This window comes from Lichtheimia ornata (assembly GCF_029851405.1).
Source record: "Lichtheimia ornata isolate CBS 291.66 chromosome Unknown scaffold00064, whole genome shotgun sequence".
NCBI lineage: Eukaryota > Fungi > Mucoromycota > Mucoromycetes > Mucorales > Lichtheimiaceae > Lichtheimia > Lichtheimia ornata.
The window spans coordinates 79,038-95,156 of NW_026695384.1; the positions used below are offsets into that span (position 1 = coordinate 79,038).

A 16,119-nucleotide genomic window follows, 5' to 3' on the forward strand; every position below is an offset into this window, starting at 1 on the left:
GGACCCGACACGGATATGCAACATCACCTCGGAGAGCTAGTTTTAGCACATCTCAATTAATCAATGACGTCTAATCACATAAAACACGGATGGCATTCGGTGCAAAAAGATATTGTGGGAATTGTATATACTAGCTGAGCCATTGTGTACGTATAAAAAGCAATCTGCAGCTGGCAATGCATCATCATCGCCTTTTTGTAAGACACAGAATTCCCATTCCAGGTTATCAGCAGAGCTGCTACGAATGTGGATGCACCCCGTACTTTTGGAGTGATCGTGGGACATGAGGCATTCATTATAAAAGACCATTTTTATTCCTGGAACACCCCTCTTTTCTTCCTCTTTCTCACTCACTCACTCTCTCTCTTTTGTAATCTACCCCGTTTCGATCAATCCATAAAAAGCAATAGCAAGGATACTCTATCATGCATCCTGCATTAATTGTTCTTATCATTGTTGGTGTTCCATTAGGCGGCTGGGCTGCTTATGAAGGTGCTCAATACATACATGAATGGTGGAAAACGAGACAAGAGCGCAAGGACTATGAGGAGTTTGTGCGTAGTCATTATATGAATGAAAAGAACAACGGCTATTTTTCCGATGACAACGACCACCTGCTCCATACAGATGACGAAGATGACGAAGATGATGAAAAGCCATTAGCACGCACTAGTAGCAATGTCTGGGGAAGAAGAGGAAATGATTTACGAAACCGACGCCAAGGGGTATGTGTTGTACATAAGCAGCTTTATGATGAAAATTGATGAAAAGGGACTTAATTTCTATTCATCATGCAATAGGGCTGGGAACATTACAAGATGAGCGAGACAGAGCTTGTTGAAATGGAAAAGAGTATTGAGCAAAGACGAATGTATCTTGAACAAGAACGCGCAATGCTTGACAAGGCGGAAACAGATTTGCAACGCCAACGTCAATCGATTCAATCCAGGGGAAACAGTCTTATGGGAATGCCTTGCAATGATAGCCACTCTACAACCGATACCACCACTAACAGTGTCGAATCATCATCCCTCATGACTCAAGTCCCTGATCAACAACAACAACAACAGCATTGGAATTTCGCCCATCCACCTCCACCACCTTCTCCTCCTCAAGGTACACCCGTCAAACTTGATATGGAAGAATCCGACTTTGCCATGTTGAGGTCTCACACTATGATTCACGATGCTGATGATGAAGATGAGGAAGATGATAAATTGCGTATGCCATCAGCACCCATGCATGCTCGAAACGAGTCTGATGAAAGTAGCTGGGCTGATGTATCTTCTGATCATCATCATAGAGAGCAAAGTGATGCCTCGGATCTCAGTTTCAATTCAATCAAGACATCATCCGGTCATAAGTCTGATAGCTCATTTGGTGTTCGTAGTATCTCATCCGATGAAGGGTTATTATAAATCCCGAGCGAGAGAGAGAACAAAAAAGTATTCATTTGTATTCCCTTTTATTGCTTTTTATATTTGGCCAAAAACTCTTCTTTGAATGGTGAATTCTTGGGGAGAATAATAAAGCTGGGCACACCATTGGTCACGACATATTGATCGAGTGATAGGATTTTGCCAAGTGGTAACTTTTTGCCGATCTTGATGATGCCCGTATTCAACTTTTGGTTGTTTTCAAAATAGACTTCCAAATTATCTGGCGTGTATTCTCCACGTTCATCCCAAGGTGCTCGTTGTTCAAACATGATCTCCAAATGATCCAAGAAAGTATGGGTCTCGTTGAAAGACTGGATATAATCACTCTCTTTATACTCGGGGTATAAAAAGAACACTGGCCAAGATAACGTGTTGGTCTCTGGATCCAATTGAATGTTGGCTTTTTCACGAACTTCCTTATCCGTAATCTCAAACTTGATTTTGCGATCCTGTCATGCATTGAAATCATCAGCTTTCCATCCTTCTTGTGATTCCTCGCCCTCCTCCTCCTCCTGTTTTTACCTTGAAGGCCTGCTCCAATCGCTGCTTCTCTTCTTTTTCCTTACGTTCCTTTTCTTCCTTTTGTCGCTGCTTGGCTTCGATTTGTTCTTTACGGGCGATGCACTTTTTCTGGATAGCCTTGACGGGTTCATTGTCAGGATCCACAGCCAAAGCATGCACGCAACAATCATGAGCTTCATCCACACGATCCAATACAAGTAAAGCACGTGCTGACCGATACAATGCTTTAGTGTGTTGAGGATTCAATTCCAGACATTTGGCACAATCACGTAACACTCGACCGTAGTTGCCTGTTGATAACGTAAGTATACCCCATTTTCATGCATCATCCCCCCTCTTTTCCCTTACCTAGTTCCAAATTGACAGCAGCACGATTGGCCAAGCAAGCTTCATTGATCTTTTGATCCTTGCAGTCGATATCCAAAGCTCTCGTATAGTAATCAATGGCATCCTTGTACTTGAGCTTGCCTTCCTTGAAACACTCGTTTCCCTGGTTCTTGAAGTTTTCAGCAATCTCTATAATAAAAACACGTGAGTTCCTCGTTCTCTATCATGATATACATTCTATCCTTTCTCCTTACCTTCAGGTGGACCATCATAGACGAGGGATTGTAAGGCTTCAAGCGTATCATTCTCTTCTTCGGGAAGGTGTGACATGAACAAAGGAACCTTGGCCAATTCCTCATCGAGATTGTCAGGATCCATATAATACTGGGATCGTTTTGGCTGGGGTCCGGCGGCTGACATGGTTGCAAAGTGCGTGTCTCCAATGGGAATCGTGTGTCGGATACAAGTTGTTGCAAGAAGAGTTTCAAGCCACTGAGCGTTTCATGCTTTCCCGAATGATCTGAGCGCTTCCGAAAGTGGCAATGATTTATCATCATCTCTCACCCCATGCATGATTTCATCCTCCTCCTCAAAAGTTGGCTATTTTCATTGTAAAGCAAGCATGACAGCGGTAGCATGATTACGTGGCTATTCCTATCTCGGATCTTCTACTACATAGGTTCTCACTCTAAAGTGGCAGCAAGGATGAACAACGAATATCATTGAATGTTGTTGTTGTTGTTATTCCCCATTAAAGCATTTTGATGTATCAAATCCAATATTCAAATACAAAGAAAAAGAGTCTTCATTGTCAATGATTATTGAGTTGCATAATAAAAGCTAGTGGATGGACCACTCAAGGATTTTTAAGACGCCTTGGTCTCCGCACAAACACGTGTAACATCACTTCCTTTCTTCTTTTTGACAAACACTCATGCTACCTCGACCACGACCCAGTGTTGTCACTCGTCGACTTTTCCCTGTGGTAACAAGACGTGTTACTCAACCACCTATTCATATTCGTCCTGCTCTTGCCTATTCATACTCGTCCTTGCGTCGTCCACGTCAACAAGGTAATACCGCAGCAGCAGCAGCCTCATTGACATTTGCGTCTCGACATGGACTCCATTGACACATTGGGTTTCTAGGACCTCGTGGCCGTATCTTGAATCATGTTGATCAGCTTCGACCCGCCACACAACGACCTACAGAAGTCATTACAGAGCAAAGTGATATGCCTTTCGCGCAGGATCCTGTGCATACACCAGTAGAAATCCCTACTCAACCAGGCGCTGTCATTACACCCGATTATCATGGTGCTCCCGTCCTATCCCAGTCTGCACTTGTGGTTGGTCGTGAATTCGAGATGTTGAACATCTTTTTGGTAAGAAAAAGTAAATGACAAAGTGATGATGATGATATGAGATGAGACTAAACAATGACATCAACAAGGGTTATGAACAAGCCAATCGATACAAGATCATGGATCCCAATGGCACCTATCTTGGTTACATCTTGGAGGAAGAAGGTTTTGCCAAATCCGTGGGTCGCCAATTTTTAGGCACTCATCGACGCATGAATGCTACCATCCTTAATGTACAAGGCGAAGTGGTTTTTAAGGTACACACATTGGCTTTTGGGTCATTCCTCCTATCACTCAACAGAGAAAATCATAGATTGTGAGACCTTTTTCATTCATCAACAGCCGCATTTACATATATACAGCCGATGATCGATTGGTGGGTGAAGTACAGCAACGATGGCATCTCTTACGTCGACGCTATGATTTGTTTGTTGGGTATGTATCATCATAGCCTATGCGATGGTTTATTCCTTTTCTCACATGATGTCCTAGCAATACCCAATTCTCCTACATCGATACACCCTTCCTAGGCTGGGATTTCAACTTGCAAGATGCTGAAGGACAACCACTGGGTAATGTCAGCCGAAACTTTATGGGCTTTGCTAGAGAGGTAAGAAAATCTTCATCCATCATCACATGATATACATGCTTACATGGTTATTGTTGTATACAGATCTTCACGGATACCGGCAACTATGTTCTTCGGATGGACGCTGTCGAGAATAATGCTAGAGGAATGACATTGGATGAACGTGCAGTAACGTTGGCATGTGCGGTGTCTATTGACTTTGACTACTTTTCACGTCATTCGCATGCTGGGTAAGGAGGAGAGAGTGGTACGATACGAATTGATCATGGATGCTCATTCATTATATATAGTAGCGGTGGTATTATGCCATTCCCATTCTTTGGTTTCGGTGGATCTGGAGAACAGCCAGCTGATCAAGGTGGTGATAATACTCCTTCCTCTACCCCACCTCCTCCAAATGATTCTTCTTATCCTCCTCCTCCTCAACAACAAGTTCCTCCATCACAATATGGCCAAGGAGAAGATGGTTGGTTAACCGATGAAGAAGCAGGTGTCAGCAGTCCCGCAGATACGGATATTTGGAGTGCATTTTTCGGCGATGATGAATAGAATGTGTAATAGAAGCTACTTTGATATCATTGTCTGTTTTTATGCAGCCATGTACTTCTGCTATAAACAAGGTTCAACATTGAACGGCCATTTAGTTAAAAGTGAGTGCTACTACTCTACTACTGTTATGTAATGCAACTCCCAGTCGCACAATGACTGTGGGAAACCACCTGAGCCTTGAGATCCGATTAAAGGTGTTGGGTTGACATTTAAGCTCTTCTTTATTCCCCTTACCATGTTCCGTCTCGCGCGTCGTTGTTTCAGCAGCTTGCCCTCTGCACGCCAATTCACCATTACTCCCGAGATTCAAAAAGCTCTTGCTGCCAATGGACCTGTAGTGGCACTGGAATCCACCATTATCAGTCATGGTACGCATTGAAAGACCACCATTCACAAGGCACACGTAAAGACTCACATACACCAGGAATGCCGTACCCACAAAACGTTGAGACTGCACGTGCAGTGCAAGATATTGTAAGAGACAACGGTGCCATCCCTGCTACTATTGCTATCTTGAAGGGGCGTGTACATATTGGTAAGGGAGGGTCATATTGGTTTATCTTACGCTTTTTATTATTGACGCATGGCATGGGATCAGGTTTGGACGATGATACCCTTGAAACGCTTGGCAAGCTTGGTGCTGAAGCACAAAAGACTTCACGACGTGATTTGGCATCCGTGGTTGCTCAGGTACATGGATACAAGAGTTGCTATGGCGACATCTCATTTAGGGTTGGTAGGGAAAATCGGGTGCAACAACGGTGGCAAGTACCATGATTCTCGCTCGCGCTGCTGGTATTCCTGTTTTTGTCACTGGTGGCATTGGTGGTGTTCATCGAGGAGCAGAGAGATGTACGTATGAAAAGTATTCGTTTTCTCCATGGATTTTAACATGTCTTGGTAGCCATGGATATCAGTGCTGATCTAATGGAATTGGGTCGTACCCCAGTGGCTGTTGTTTGTGCCGGTGTCAAGAGCATTTTGGATATTGAAAAGACCCTTGAAGTGCTGGTAATGCTCTCTTTTATCATCATTGGTGAGCTACATTGCTTATCGAATGCCTTAGGAAACTCAAGGTGTATCCGTGCACACTATGGGTGAATCACAACAATTCCCTGCCTTCTATACACCCTATAGCGGCTTCAATGTAAGGACCTGGAAATCACTTAACGATATACCCGTAGCTAATGGACATGTACTAGAGCCCTGGCCGTATCGCAACTGAAAAAGAAGCTGCCAATGTTATCTGTAAGCGATGAATTTGTTGTATCATCTTTGTTTGCTAACTCGCACATATAGTGGCCAACCACAACCTCGAATTGAACAGCGGCATGGTCTTTGCTGTGCCTATTCCAAAGGATGATGCAGCCGATGCACAAGGTATTCAAGATGCTATTCAATCCGCCATTGCCGAAGCTAGGTGAGTTGCCAATGGAGATGTACACGTTGCATGTATATTTACTTTGGGATCGATGATCAAATTCAGGGCTCAAAGCGTTCATGGAAAGGATGAGACGCCATTTTTATTGAAGCGAATTACCGAACTCACCAAAGGACAATCATTGGCTGCTAGTATGTATCCCATTACGTGGAAAAGCTTATGTATGCGTTTACTTATATATGCGTTATCCAAAAAGATATCGCCTTGGTCAAGAACAATGCTCAAGTCGGTGCCAGAATTGCTGTCGAATTGTCCAAGCTTAAATCAGCATGAACATGTATTATATGTTAGGATCACAATTAGTAACAACGCAGCAACTCCTATTTGCTTGGCTTATAGTATGGATTAAAATAATGGGTCAACATGGTCAATGATGCATGAATGAGATGTTTTTTGTGTGTGCGTCTATCGTACGTGAATCAAAACCCAGGAACTTATCAGCTCATGCTTCCAAAGCAGGGACAAAGGGGATCGTTCTGCCATTGATGATGCAAGCCCTGCATCATGATGGTATTCATAATTCATATCAATCTATGCACACACGGGGCCACATGCCAGCTCATTTCCAATTGAACTTGCATGCAGAAAGAAAAAAAAAGTCATTCGGCATAACGAAAAGCTTTTTTTCGCTTTCTTTTAACGTCTCATGATGATCCAAAGTGACTTTTTGCAAGATGTTGTCCCATTTCAGGTATAGTGCCTTTCATTTTTATGCCCGCATACATGCTAATAAACTTGGCCCCCTCCCTATCATGCCTACATTGATTGTTTGCATCGTCCTCACGTTAGCTGGTGCCACTTGATCCAATTCAGTGGTAGACTCGTCATCATGTTTGTTAGTTTTCAAAGAGAATGTCATGCCAAAGTGGCAGAGCACAAGAATGCAGGATGGGTTGTTTATATAGTTCCAATAAACTGGAAGAAGGTGGCTGTGGTGGTGGTGGTGGTGGTGCAAGATGAGACAATGTCGGCAGGATACTACGTGAAGGCATATACAAAACAAAAGGGATCGCCGCATGGTTTCCTCGTGGTGCATGATTTTGAATGGGAAGAGGGGGGATCCAATCGAGTGGAACAAGCTTTGTTCTCTTTTTTCGTCCAAGATGACACCGCTCATCGCTTATAGGTGCATGGATTTGATGAGGTGCTCTCGCTCAATTCGTGATTAAAGCAAATGCATGTTGGACAAACGATTGCTGTGTAACCTTCATATGTTGCAACAAACAAGGGCGTTTTGCCACCACGTTCATGCATGTTGGCACAGGCCGTAGAAATGCTTTGACCACAAAAGCATCCATCGTGAATCAAGAGGGCTAATAAAAGAGAAGAAACAAGGTCCTTCTAAACATAGGTTTTAGTGTAAAAAAGTGAGACATATACTTCGCCTTTACATACATGTATGGGATAGTAAGTGATGTGTCCATCTTGTCTGCATAGCGGGGACTAAATGAATCGAGTCGCCGAGCTCCGGGATATTACGTACTTTGTTCAGCGGTCTTGATTATTTCCGCGCATGGGGGAGTATGATGATGATGATGATAGCAAGTAATGGATCGATGTTTTGATTGTTGCCATGGAAGCAGTAATTATGGCAACGATAAAAAAAAGTGAGGAGAAAAGGTAATAATTAGCATGGATGAAGCGATGCAACACATGTCCCACGACGGCTGTGGTGGCGATGCATAATGGAGGACAAGTGTTTGCATGACTCAGCATAGCATTGGATGAGCAAGACAACACAAAGAGAGATGCTCCTCCCTAAGCCCCTCTCTCACTCACACACCACCACCATTGGCGGGAATGAGGGATGTAAAAAGGGATAATGAATATGGTATGGGACATGAGGATATGATGTTGATGATGATGATGATGTCTCAAAGCTTCCCTTGAATCAATGTCGTCGGGTGTCGCATGGTGTTAAAAACTTTTTCAAGCAACAAAGCAAAATTTTCGCTTGGTTCCTGGTTGCGTTTCCGCCCTCGTTCATCTTTACTTTTACATTCTCCCCTCTCTTCCTTCTTGTTTGTGCTCTCTCCGTTCTTACTTTTTCCACCACCTCCACCACCTCCTCCTCCCGCTTACTATAAAAACTACAATGGACGTTCAAGGGTACATGCCACATCGCTCTGATGATCCCCACCAACAACAAGTGCTCCATTATGCACAAGTCAACTTGACACCAGAAGACACTCCAAAAACCCATTCACTGCCTCCATTGACCAGCATTCCAGCCCACGTTTCCAATGACCAGGATTGTGCCGACTCAGTTACAAGTGATGGACCCCCATCAGGTTCTTATGCATCATCTTTGCCAGTCAAGGCGGAAGACAACCCGATTCCTGCGATTCCAGCAAGTGTGTTTGACAAGCGCAAGAGTAGCCCTGCTGTATTGGGTCTTCCCCTTGGATTGAATGATGAAGCACAAGCACAGTTAAGCTTACATCTTTCACAACAACGCAACTCGATCGAGGCAGCTATGCTCTTGGCTAATTTCAATCGACTGCCACCCTCTGAACCTGCTACAACAACAACAACAACAACTGCCCAATCCAATCCCTCCACTGAGGATGATGAAGGTGAGTTGACTAAAATTAAAGCTTCATTTATGCGCATGAAATTGCTCACATCCACAACACTCTTTTAGATCACAACAACAAGTCTTGGCCTGACGACAATGAGAATTACTCAGTAACTTCCAATACTGCTTCGGACAACAACAACAACAACAACAACGCTGTTGCCACGACGACGACGACGACGACGACCCCAAAGCAACGTCGTCATTCTTACGATGTCAACATGTCATGGGCCACCATGTCTCCTTCTTTTCTGGAACGCTCTTCTTTTTATCATGGTATTGCTACAACATCCACATCGGCTACATCATCTTCAGCCTCATCATTAAGACATCAACCAGGTAGCCATGCTACCAACGGAGTAAGAATGACTTGGGTACATGGCGGAGCACATCCATCGCATGGTAGTAAGGAGTTTGATCCATTGCTGCGACGGGCCGCTACACCCGAAGATTTACGTCTCGCCTATGGAGCTCACGTGTCCTTGCCGCCTGCATCTTCTTTCACAAGTAGTAGCAGTAGCACAGCACCTTTATCATCTGAACATCCAATGCTGCATCCTTTGGCACGATCCGTTTCCGATATGACTGGACGCAAACGTGACCCTATGGGTGAACAACAACCCCTTCAGCCACCACCACCACCACCTCCACATCAAGCAGCATCAGCATCAGCAGCAGCACCACATCCTCATGCAGCACCACCTCATCATCATCCTTACTATAATCAACACTATCCACCACCCTATTCATCAGCAGGAGGTTTACCACCAATGCACCACCATCACCATCCATCATCAACATCAGCATCAGCATCTAATCAAGCATCACCTTATTACTATCAACATCCACCACCTCCTCATCCACCTCCAGCACATCCTCATCATCAACTTCCACATGGAGGAAAATTACCCCTACCAGTACCAATGGAGGGTATGCTTACAACACGCATCCCTGGTCCCTATGATCGCCTGGGTGGTCCTATTGCCGTGCCTCGTCTACCCAATAGGAGGAAAAAAGCACGAGTGGAAGCGGATGAGGATGATATGGCCAATGCTGTTGAACCTGGTGATCCTGATTTCCCTGACATGTCACTTAAGGATATCGAAGCTGCCCGTGTTGACCCTGAAGCACGCCCTCGTCGTCAAAAACTTCGTTATGCAGGTGATAAGTATACTCCACAATGGGTACGCTACAATGGTCAAGCAAAGGAGGGTCTTTGTGATACATGCACACCAGGCAAATGGCTTCAATTGAAGAACAGTGCATTCTGGTAAGATTGAAGGAGGATGGTTAGGAGGAGGAGGATGCTAGGAATACTCACCCGATGAAAAGGTATCACAAGCAATTCTTCCATGGCATTTCATCTGTATCAGGCAAGGAATTTATGCAACCCCTAGAAACACGTTGGGTGGATCAAGATCTCGTGGAAGGTCTTTGTCATCAATGCCATCAATGGGTCTCTGTCAGCAACGTGAAACGAAAGAACAGTGTCCTCTGGTATCGGCATGCTCACAAGGTAGGTTACACTCTCATCTGATTCATATCATCACTCATTCATCCTTTGCCATTTAGTGCCATGTTTATCACAAACCAAAACCTAATGCACCAAAACGACGTTGAACAACCAAAAGCCATTCAATCAATCAATCAATCCCATGTTCCATTAATCCTACCTCTCAGCAGCAAAATCGACCATTTCATCCTATTCAACACACTCACACACAATGATCCAAAAAGAAAAAACCACTCGCAACCCACATCCAACATCGCACATCAGGAACATGCTTCTTTCTCTTTATCGCTTTGCATTGTGCAGGCATCTTCTTCTCTCCCTCTCTCTTTCCTTTCTGTTTGTGTATATATTTAAATTGCTTCATGTAAATGGCATTTTTTTACCTTTCTTTCTTCCTTTTGAAAACCAACATAAAAAACTAGTAAGTAGTAGTGCCTTCCTATCCAATTTCCCCCCACCACACAGTATGCAAATATACATCTATCTCGAATACTTAATCATGGACACAGCTGGTGGATCTTGAGAGAGAGAGATGGCACTAAACGACTCGTTAATGCAAAACGCACATGAGTTGCTCCTTTATCGGTGGATGATCGATCACTTTTCCTTTTACAACAATTCTCCTTTGCCAAATGGAGCAAATTGGTCAATCGCACAAACACACATACACACAACAGCGGGAAAATTGCCTATGCTGCCAAGGTTGGTTATGTACCTGGTGATGATGATGGGGGATGATACATTTCTCACATGCAACAAGATGAACAATAACAAGACCTTCCCACCAACCAACACCCACTCACCCACCCCCCAAATAAACAACCCCGAGGTACGACGTGTTGGGTTGTATTTCGGATGACGGGTCATATCCCTAATTCTCGGATCTACAAACTTTTTTGTTCCAGGCTTTTTACACCTCCGGGAGTGATCGACGACACCACACGAAAAGCACATGTCAACAACATAGAGCATTTATTGATTTCAACAATGGATGATAACATGCATGTGAATAACACCAGCAAGCAGATAGCAATCATAAAAGTAGTAGTAGGAGAGAAATAGTGTTATTGAATTAATTGAGCATTCATTAATCATTACAACGTATATTACTATGCAAGCATCGAGGGGAGGAAAAAGGAGTCAAAGGTTTATCCCAATATCAGCAATGCTAGGTAAAAGAGTATTTGTCTTTCCAACCAGCGGAAAAGAAACAGAGCATCGATCCAGTCAGTATTTTTATATGCATGGTATGTGTGTGTGTGTGTGCGTGCGCATTGGAGGAGAATGTAAAAAAGATCGCTTTTGTGTAAAGGTACAAGTAAGCCATAGACAAACGGGAAAAGGGGAAGCATAAGATTTTTGAGTGTGTGCGCGCTTGATGTGGTGATACAAATGTGGGGGGGGTAGGAAAGGCGGTGTGTGGATGCATCGAATGAAGAAAAAGCGAAAGGAATCATAACGTGGTGTATAAGATGTAGTATGGAATGGATGTTTTTGTGTGTGTGTGCAAGTGAATGGCTTTTAGACAGAGGGAGAGAGAGAATCGAGAACATGTGGGAATCAATCCATGGCTGTGGATAATGAGGCTGCTGACGAGTCATCACTCACAATGCGTAGTAATCTTTGTCGTTCGCGTGTTCGAATGGCTTGGCGTCTGTTCTGGAACCAGATTTGGACTGTCCTAGGTGTCATGCCTAATTGTCGACCTAGCTCAGCCCTTAATTGAGTCGAAGGAAATACCGTACGCTCAAAGACACGATTCAACACTTGAAGCTGCTTTGCATTGGCGCGTCTTCTTTTGGCCTTGACGGGGGGCAATGATGGTGATGATGGTATGAGAGAAGATACCGGCTCCTCTTGATCGTCATCACTGCTGCTGCTGCTATGTGAGGTGCTATCTTCACGGTAATAACGTCGAGCTTGTTTTTTCAAAGGGAGTGTTCTTGTAGATGATGTGCTGCTGCTGCTACTTTCTGATACCATGTTGGTGGGCAAGCTTGTTGTGCTAGCATTTGTGGTTGTAGCCGATGTGCTATTGCTCATGTCAGATGCCACCGAGGACACCGATGATGCCATTGAATGATGCATCCAAATGCTGTTGGCTGTTGCTGATGATGATGCTGGCTCCAAAGGATGAAGTGGCTTTTGTGATGGCATGGGTGGCAACATAGGAAGTTGTTGTGCTGGCCATACATCCATAATGGATGGCAACTGACAACACCCCGATGATGCGCTCACTGGTGATTGGATAGCACTATTACTACCATTGCTGCTGCTAGGTGATAGCGTAGGCTCCAAATCTTCACCACAAAGCAAATTGGAAATATCAAGCACAGAGGGACGTGGTGGCCGAGATGGTTGTTCAGTATTGCTTGCTTGATTTAGCATGCTGTTGACGGAAAATGCAGACATGATGGTTGATTTGATATGCGTGTGTGAGTGTGTGAGTGTATAATAGATGCGTGATGCGATTTGTGTGTGGATTGGGTTTATAGGTTTGAGTGAATGGAGTGAAAGAAAGAGAGGAAGAGAAGAAGAAAGAAAGCCGTAATGAGCGAAATATAAAGGATCTGGGTCAAATGACTTGGGGGCAGTAAATGCTGATGGCATTTATAAAAAATTGTTGCATTCTCGTAACACATTCGAATGGCTCGAGCCAATGTGTCAACTGGGTGTCTTTCTCTCGGCTATTGCTCCTCCATTTTCCCCCAAAGTCCACATTGGGGGGTGGGGGACATGCTTACATTATTCATTTGCACCCCATTCTCCGATATCGACGTACCATCCAAATTGACCCATTGTGCCACAGATAGGGGTCTGGCCCATGATGACAAGCATTTGTCATGAGAAGCCATATCCAGAGCACTCCCCATATCACTGTAATATCTCATTCTGGATCAAGCCATTGATTTTTATTTTACGTAACCTTGATTGCTGCTTGCTTTATTACCACCTTGTACACTTGTCAAATCGATGCTGCATCTACATGATCGCATCTCTATAAAAGTAATAGCTCATTTTTTACGCGGGCGTACACCACCAAGCGATACTTGGACATCCTCGGATCTTGTCATCATAGCCTTCCGTGAAAAAAGTTTGTTGCTTTTACCACGCTCATTATCGATACAGTATTTTCATATGAGATGGATTACTACTACCACTACTACTATACAAGCATCAATGTCGCGATAAGCAAAACATGGGTTATGGAATAAAGGGGATCCGCAAAGCACATGTTGCATTTGACAGCATGCTTACTTGTTACTCCTCGAGTATCCCTGTTGATCCCATTACTATATTACCAACCTGCTGCTTTCATACATGCTTGAATGTTTTGTGCAGGTGGCTACTATACCCTTCTTAATCCACTTTTCGCGTCTATAAATGAGGAATAGCATCATCTTGCATCTTAGCTTTGCAGTAATGCAGGGCACAAATCACACCAGCAAAGGTTAAAGGGATCTTGTGTGACAACAGGGCTTTGGGGGAGCAGATGAAGCACACCAATTGCAAAGCTGTACGTAACGTGGACATTTTCAAACGAGAGTGTGGATGCGTGCTTTCATTCTTGGGACATTATGTGTTTATTAGATGATATGGCCTGCCATTTTCAGGATGTTTATCCAGAAACATACATTGTCACATGCTTTTCAATTTGATTTCATTAACTGAATCGACAGCTTTGGTGATAACAGGAAAACAATGGGGTAAGGTTTATGCCAAGAAAGAACGAGGTCGATGATGATGTGTCTCAGGGATCGGGATACTTGGCCGACAATGGCCGATTTACCCTATCCAGAGGTGGTATGCAGGCACACGTGTGCTTTGCACTCACACATCAGCAGGTTTAGCAATCTCATCAATAGCAGTCAGCAACATTGACATTCACAGCGCCTGCAAATGATCTATGAAAAGTAAAAGGACACATGACAACGTGTATGCATTCGGCAAGACGTAAGATTGTTCTTTTGGAACAATGGCACAATGAGACAAAAAGTGCAGAAATCAAGGTGTTTGGATTGAAAAATCCCGACTGGCCGAGTGTGCACAACACGCCACTTTTTGGATCAAGCATCGGTGTGTCGGCTGCTGCAAAGTGCATGTAATTTGATATTAGTCACTGAATTTTTTTGCTCTCACCCTGATGCCATCATCAGCTTTGGTTAATGAAATGCAATAATTCATTTGCAATAAGTAATCGGCCAACCACGTGCAAGGATGACAGCCTTCAGCGCCAATAAGAGTGTCTTGCGTGTATAGGAAGGTTATATAACCTGAGGATAATGGGCTATTCATTTCGTGTGCCGTTACACACACAAAGCTTCTTTGATTCTCTTGCTGATGATTTTCCTTTTTGGTAATGCTTCATTGTCAACTGGAAATGTGCCCACTTTTCGGCTGCAGGTCATATACAAAGGGCAACGTGGGGGTTCGTTTTTACGTTGTTGATTAGATTGGCGCCATTGTCACGGTTCAAAAAGATTTTCATTGGTGACGATCATGATCACCCCACTTTTTCCATTGTCCTGGCTTTGTGTTGCTTGCGGAGACATACCATCAGATAGCGATCACGCCGACCTTTTCAATATGAGGATGAACCAGGTTACGGCGGAGGAAATAGAGTTTTGGCATGTCATTGAATTGAGTGCCGGTAGCAACATGCCATCTACTTCATTGGAGGTGAAGAGAGAAATGACCACCACCCACCACCACAAAAGGGTGAACATGAGCAAATGCTGAGATGTGGTATGCCAAGCCAATGCTCTTTAAGCAAGGAGTTTATCGATAGGGGAATGCATGGTAATTGCTTTACATCCACCATAAAAAGGTTTGGTAGTTAATCAACCATTGTTATAGTTTTCATTGTGCAGGGATCCTTCTTGAACGCTATAAGGGCTGTCTCGCCGCCTCTAAGGTTGTATGTATCAAGCAATATTACTAGTAGCACAGTTTTTTTGTAAAGTCTAAGAGCATTTCGAGCCGTTCTTGCCATGTATGGGCACTACAAGTAATAGCATTGGAAAGGCCTCGTGAGGCCGTTTACATGTAGCAGGTTGATATCATTGTTCTATGATGGATCTGGTCAGCTGCACCAATTTGGGTATACCAATTGCCGATTTATGCATGGTCATCACCATGGCAACACCTAGGCTCTTTGTTAAAGAACCAGACTTAATCCTGGTGTTGGTTTTCCCACCGCTTTATTCAGGCTTGTAAGCCATTGTATCAAATCATGCACCTCTATCATCTCATGCATCTTCTCCAACACAAACGTTTATCACCCTTTCCATTTTGTGCATATGGCGGTTGGCATGCCCTTCCACGCAAGGAAGATGTTGTCACGCATCATTCAATCCTTTACAGAGTCTTCAAAACCCAACCTTGTATCGTGTTGATGACCCTTCTTGGCAACCCTGTGCATTAGAGCTTATCTTTGTGTTCATTCAGAGGCTTCATTGTTGCCCTAGTCTCATTAATATGGTCGTCATTATGATGTCCAATTCAAGCTTCAGATACACCGACATAAATAAACGACGCCTACTAATAGCGTTGTCTCATCCCATGTATGTATCCAGCATTTGATGTTGCCATTATATAACTTGATCCACCGAATTGCAAGATACAAGACGTTGACTAGTATGGTACCACAACAGGGAGCAACGAATGATAAGAATGATGTGAAAATGTTCACACACCTACTAGTGATTCCCAGGGATACATAAATTACATTCGAAATACATCGGCAACGGCCTTTATCATCAAGGATAAGGTGGAAGGTTTATCTCTCAATAGCTTTA

General features: G+C 43.7%; 6 protein-coding genes across 6 annotated transcripts; 4 read left to right on the forward strand and 2 right to left on the reverse strand.

The window, feature by feature from the left end:
• Positions 1-425: 425 nt before the first annotated feature.
• Positions 426-1,418, forward strand: O0I10_010079 (uncharacterized protein; the record flags this gene model as incomplete). The annotated part of the gene is made up of 2 exons (XM_058490062.1): positions 426-725; positions 801-1,418. 2 exons carry the CDS (start codon positions 426-428, stop codon positions 1,416-1,418), a joined length of 918 nt encoding a protein of 305 aa, XP_058339171.1.
• Positions 1,419-1,465: 47 nt separating this feature from the next.
• Positions 1,466-2,708, reverse strand: O0I10_010080 (uncharacterized protein; the record flags this gene model as incomplete). The annotated part of the gene is made up of 4 exons (XM_058490063.1): positions 1,466-1,888; positions 1,962-2,251; positions 2,310-2,477; positions 2,543-2,708. 4 exons carry the CDS (start codon positions 2,706-2,708, stop codon positions 1,466-1,468), a joined length of 1,047 nt encoding a protein of 348 aa, XP_058339172.1.
• Positions 2,709-3,222: 514 nt separating this feature from the next.
• Positions 3,223-4,789, forward strand: O0I10_010081 (uncharacterized protein; the record flags this gene model as incomplete). The annotated part of the gene is made up of 7 exons (XM_058490064.1): positions 3,223-3,361; positions 3,437-3,672; positions 3,741-3,908; positions 3,965-4,086; positions 4,144-4,261; positions 4,325-4,470; positions 4,531-4,789. The coding sequence occupies 7 exons, from the start codon at positions 3,223-3,225 to the stop codon at positions 4,787-4,789; spliced, it is 1,188 nt and encodes a 395-aa protein (XP_058339173.1).
• A 235-nt stretch (positions 4,790-5,024) lies between these two features.
• On the forward strand, positions 5,025-6,503 carry O0I10_010082 (uncharacterized protein; the record flags this gene model as incomplete). Its single annotated transcript, XM_058490065.1, has 10 exons — positions 5,025-5,157; positions 5,214-5,324; positions 5,388-5,479; positions 5,530-5,641; positions 5,694-5,800; positions 5,856-5,936; positions 5,992-6,037; positions 6,089-6,209; positions 6,276-6,361; positions 6,427-6,503. The coding sequence occupies 10 exons, from the start codon at positions 5,025-5,027 to the stop codon at positions 6,501-6,503; spliced, it is 966 nt and encodes a 321-aa protein (XP_058339174.1).
• Positions 6,504-8,325: 1,822 nt separating this feature from the next.
• Positions 8,326-10,428, forward strand: O0I10_010083 (uncharacterized protein; the record flags this gene model as incomplete). The annotated part of the gene is made up of 4 exons (XM_058490066.1): positions 8,326-8,806; positions 8,875-10,078; positions 10,141-10,324; positions 10,381-10,428. The coding sequence occupies 4 exons, from the start codon at positions 8,326-8,328 to the stop codon at positions 10,426-10,428; spliced, it is 1,917 nt and encodes a 638-aa protein (XP_058339175.1).
• Positions 10,429-11,881: 1,453 nt separating this feature from the next.
• O0I10_010084 (uncharacterized protein) lies at positions 11,882-12,733 on the reverse strand (the record flags this gene model as incomplete). The annotated part of the gene is made up of 1 exon (XM_058490067.1): positions 11,882-12,733. One exon carries the CDS (start codon positions 12,731-12,733, stop codon positions 11,882-11,884), a length of 852 nt encoding a protein of 283 aa, XP_058339176.1.
• Between the last annotated feature and the right edge of the window lie 3,386 nt (positions 12,734-16,119).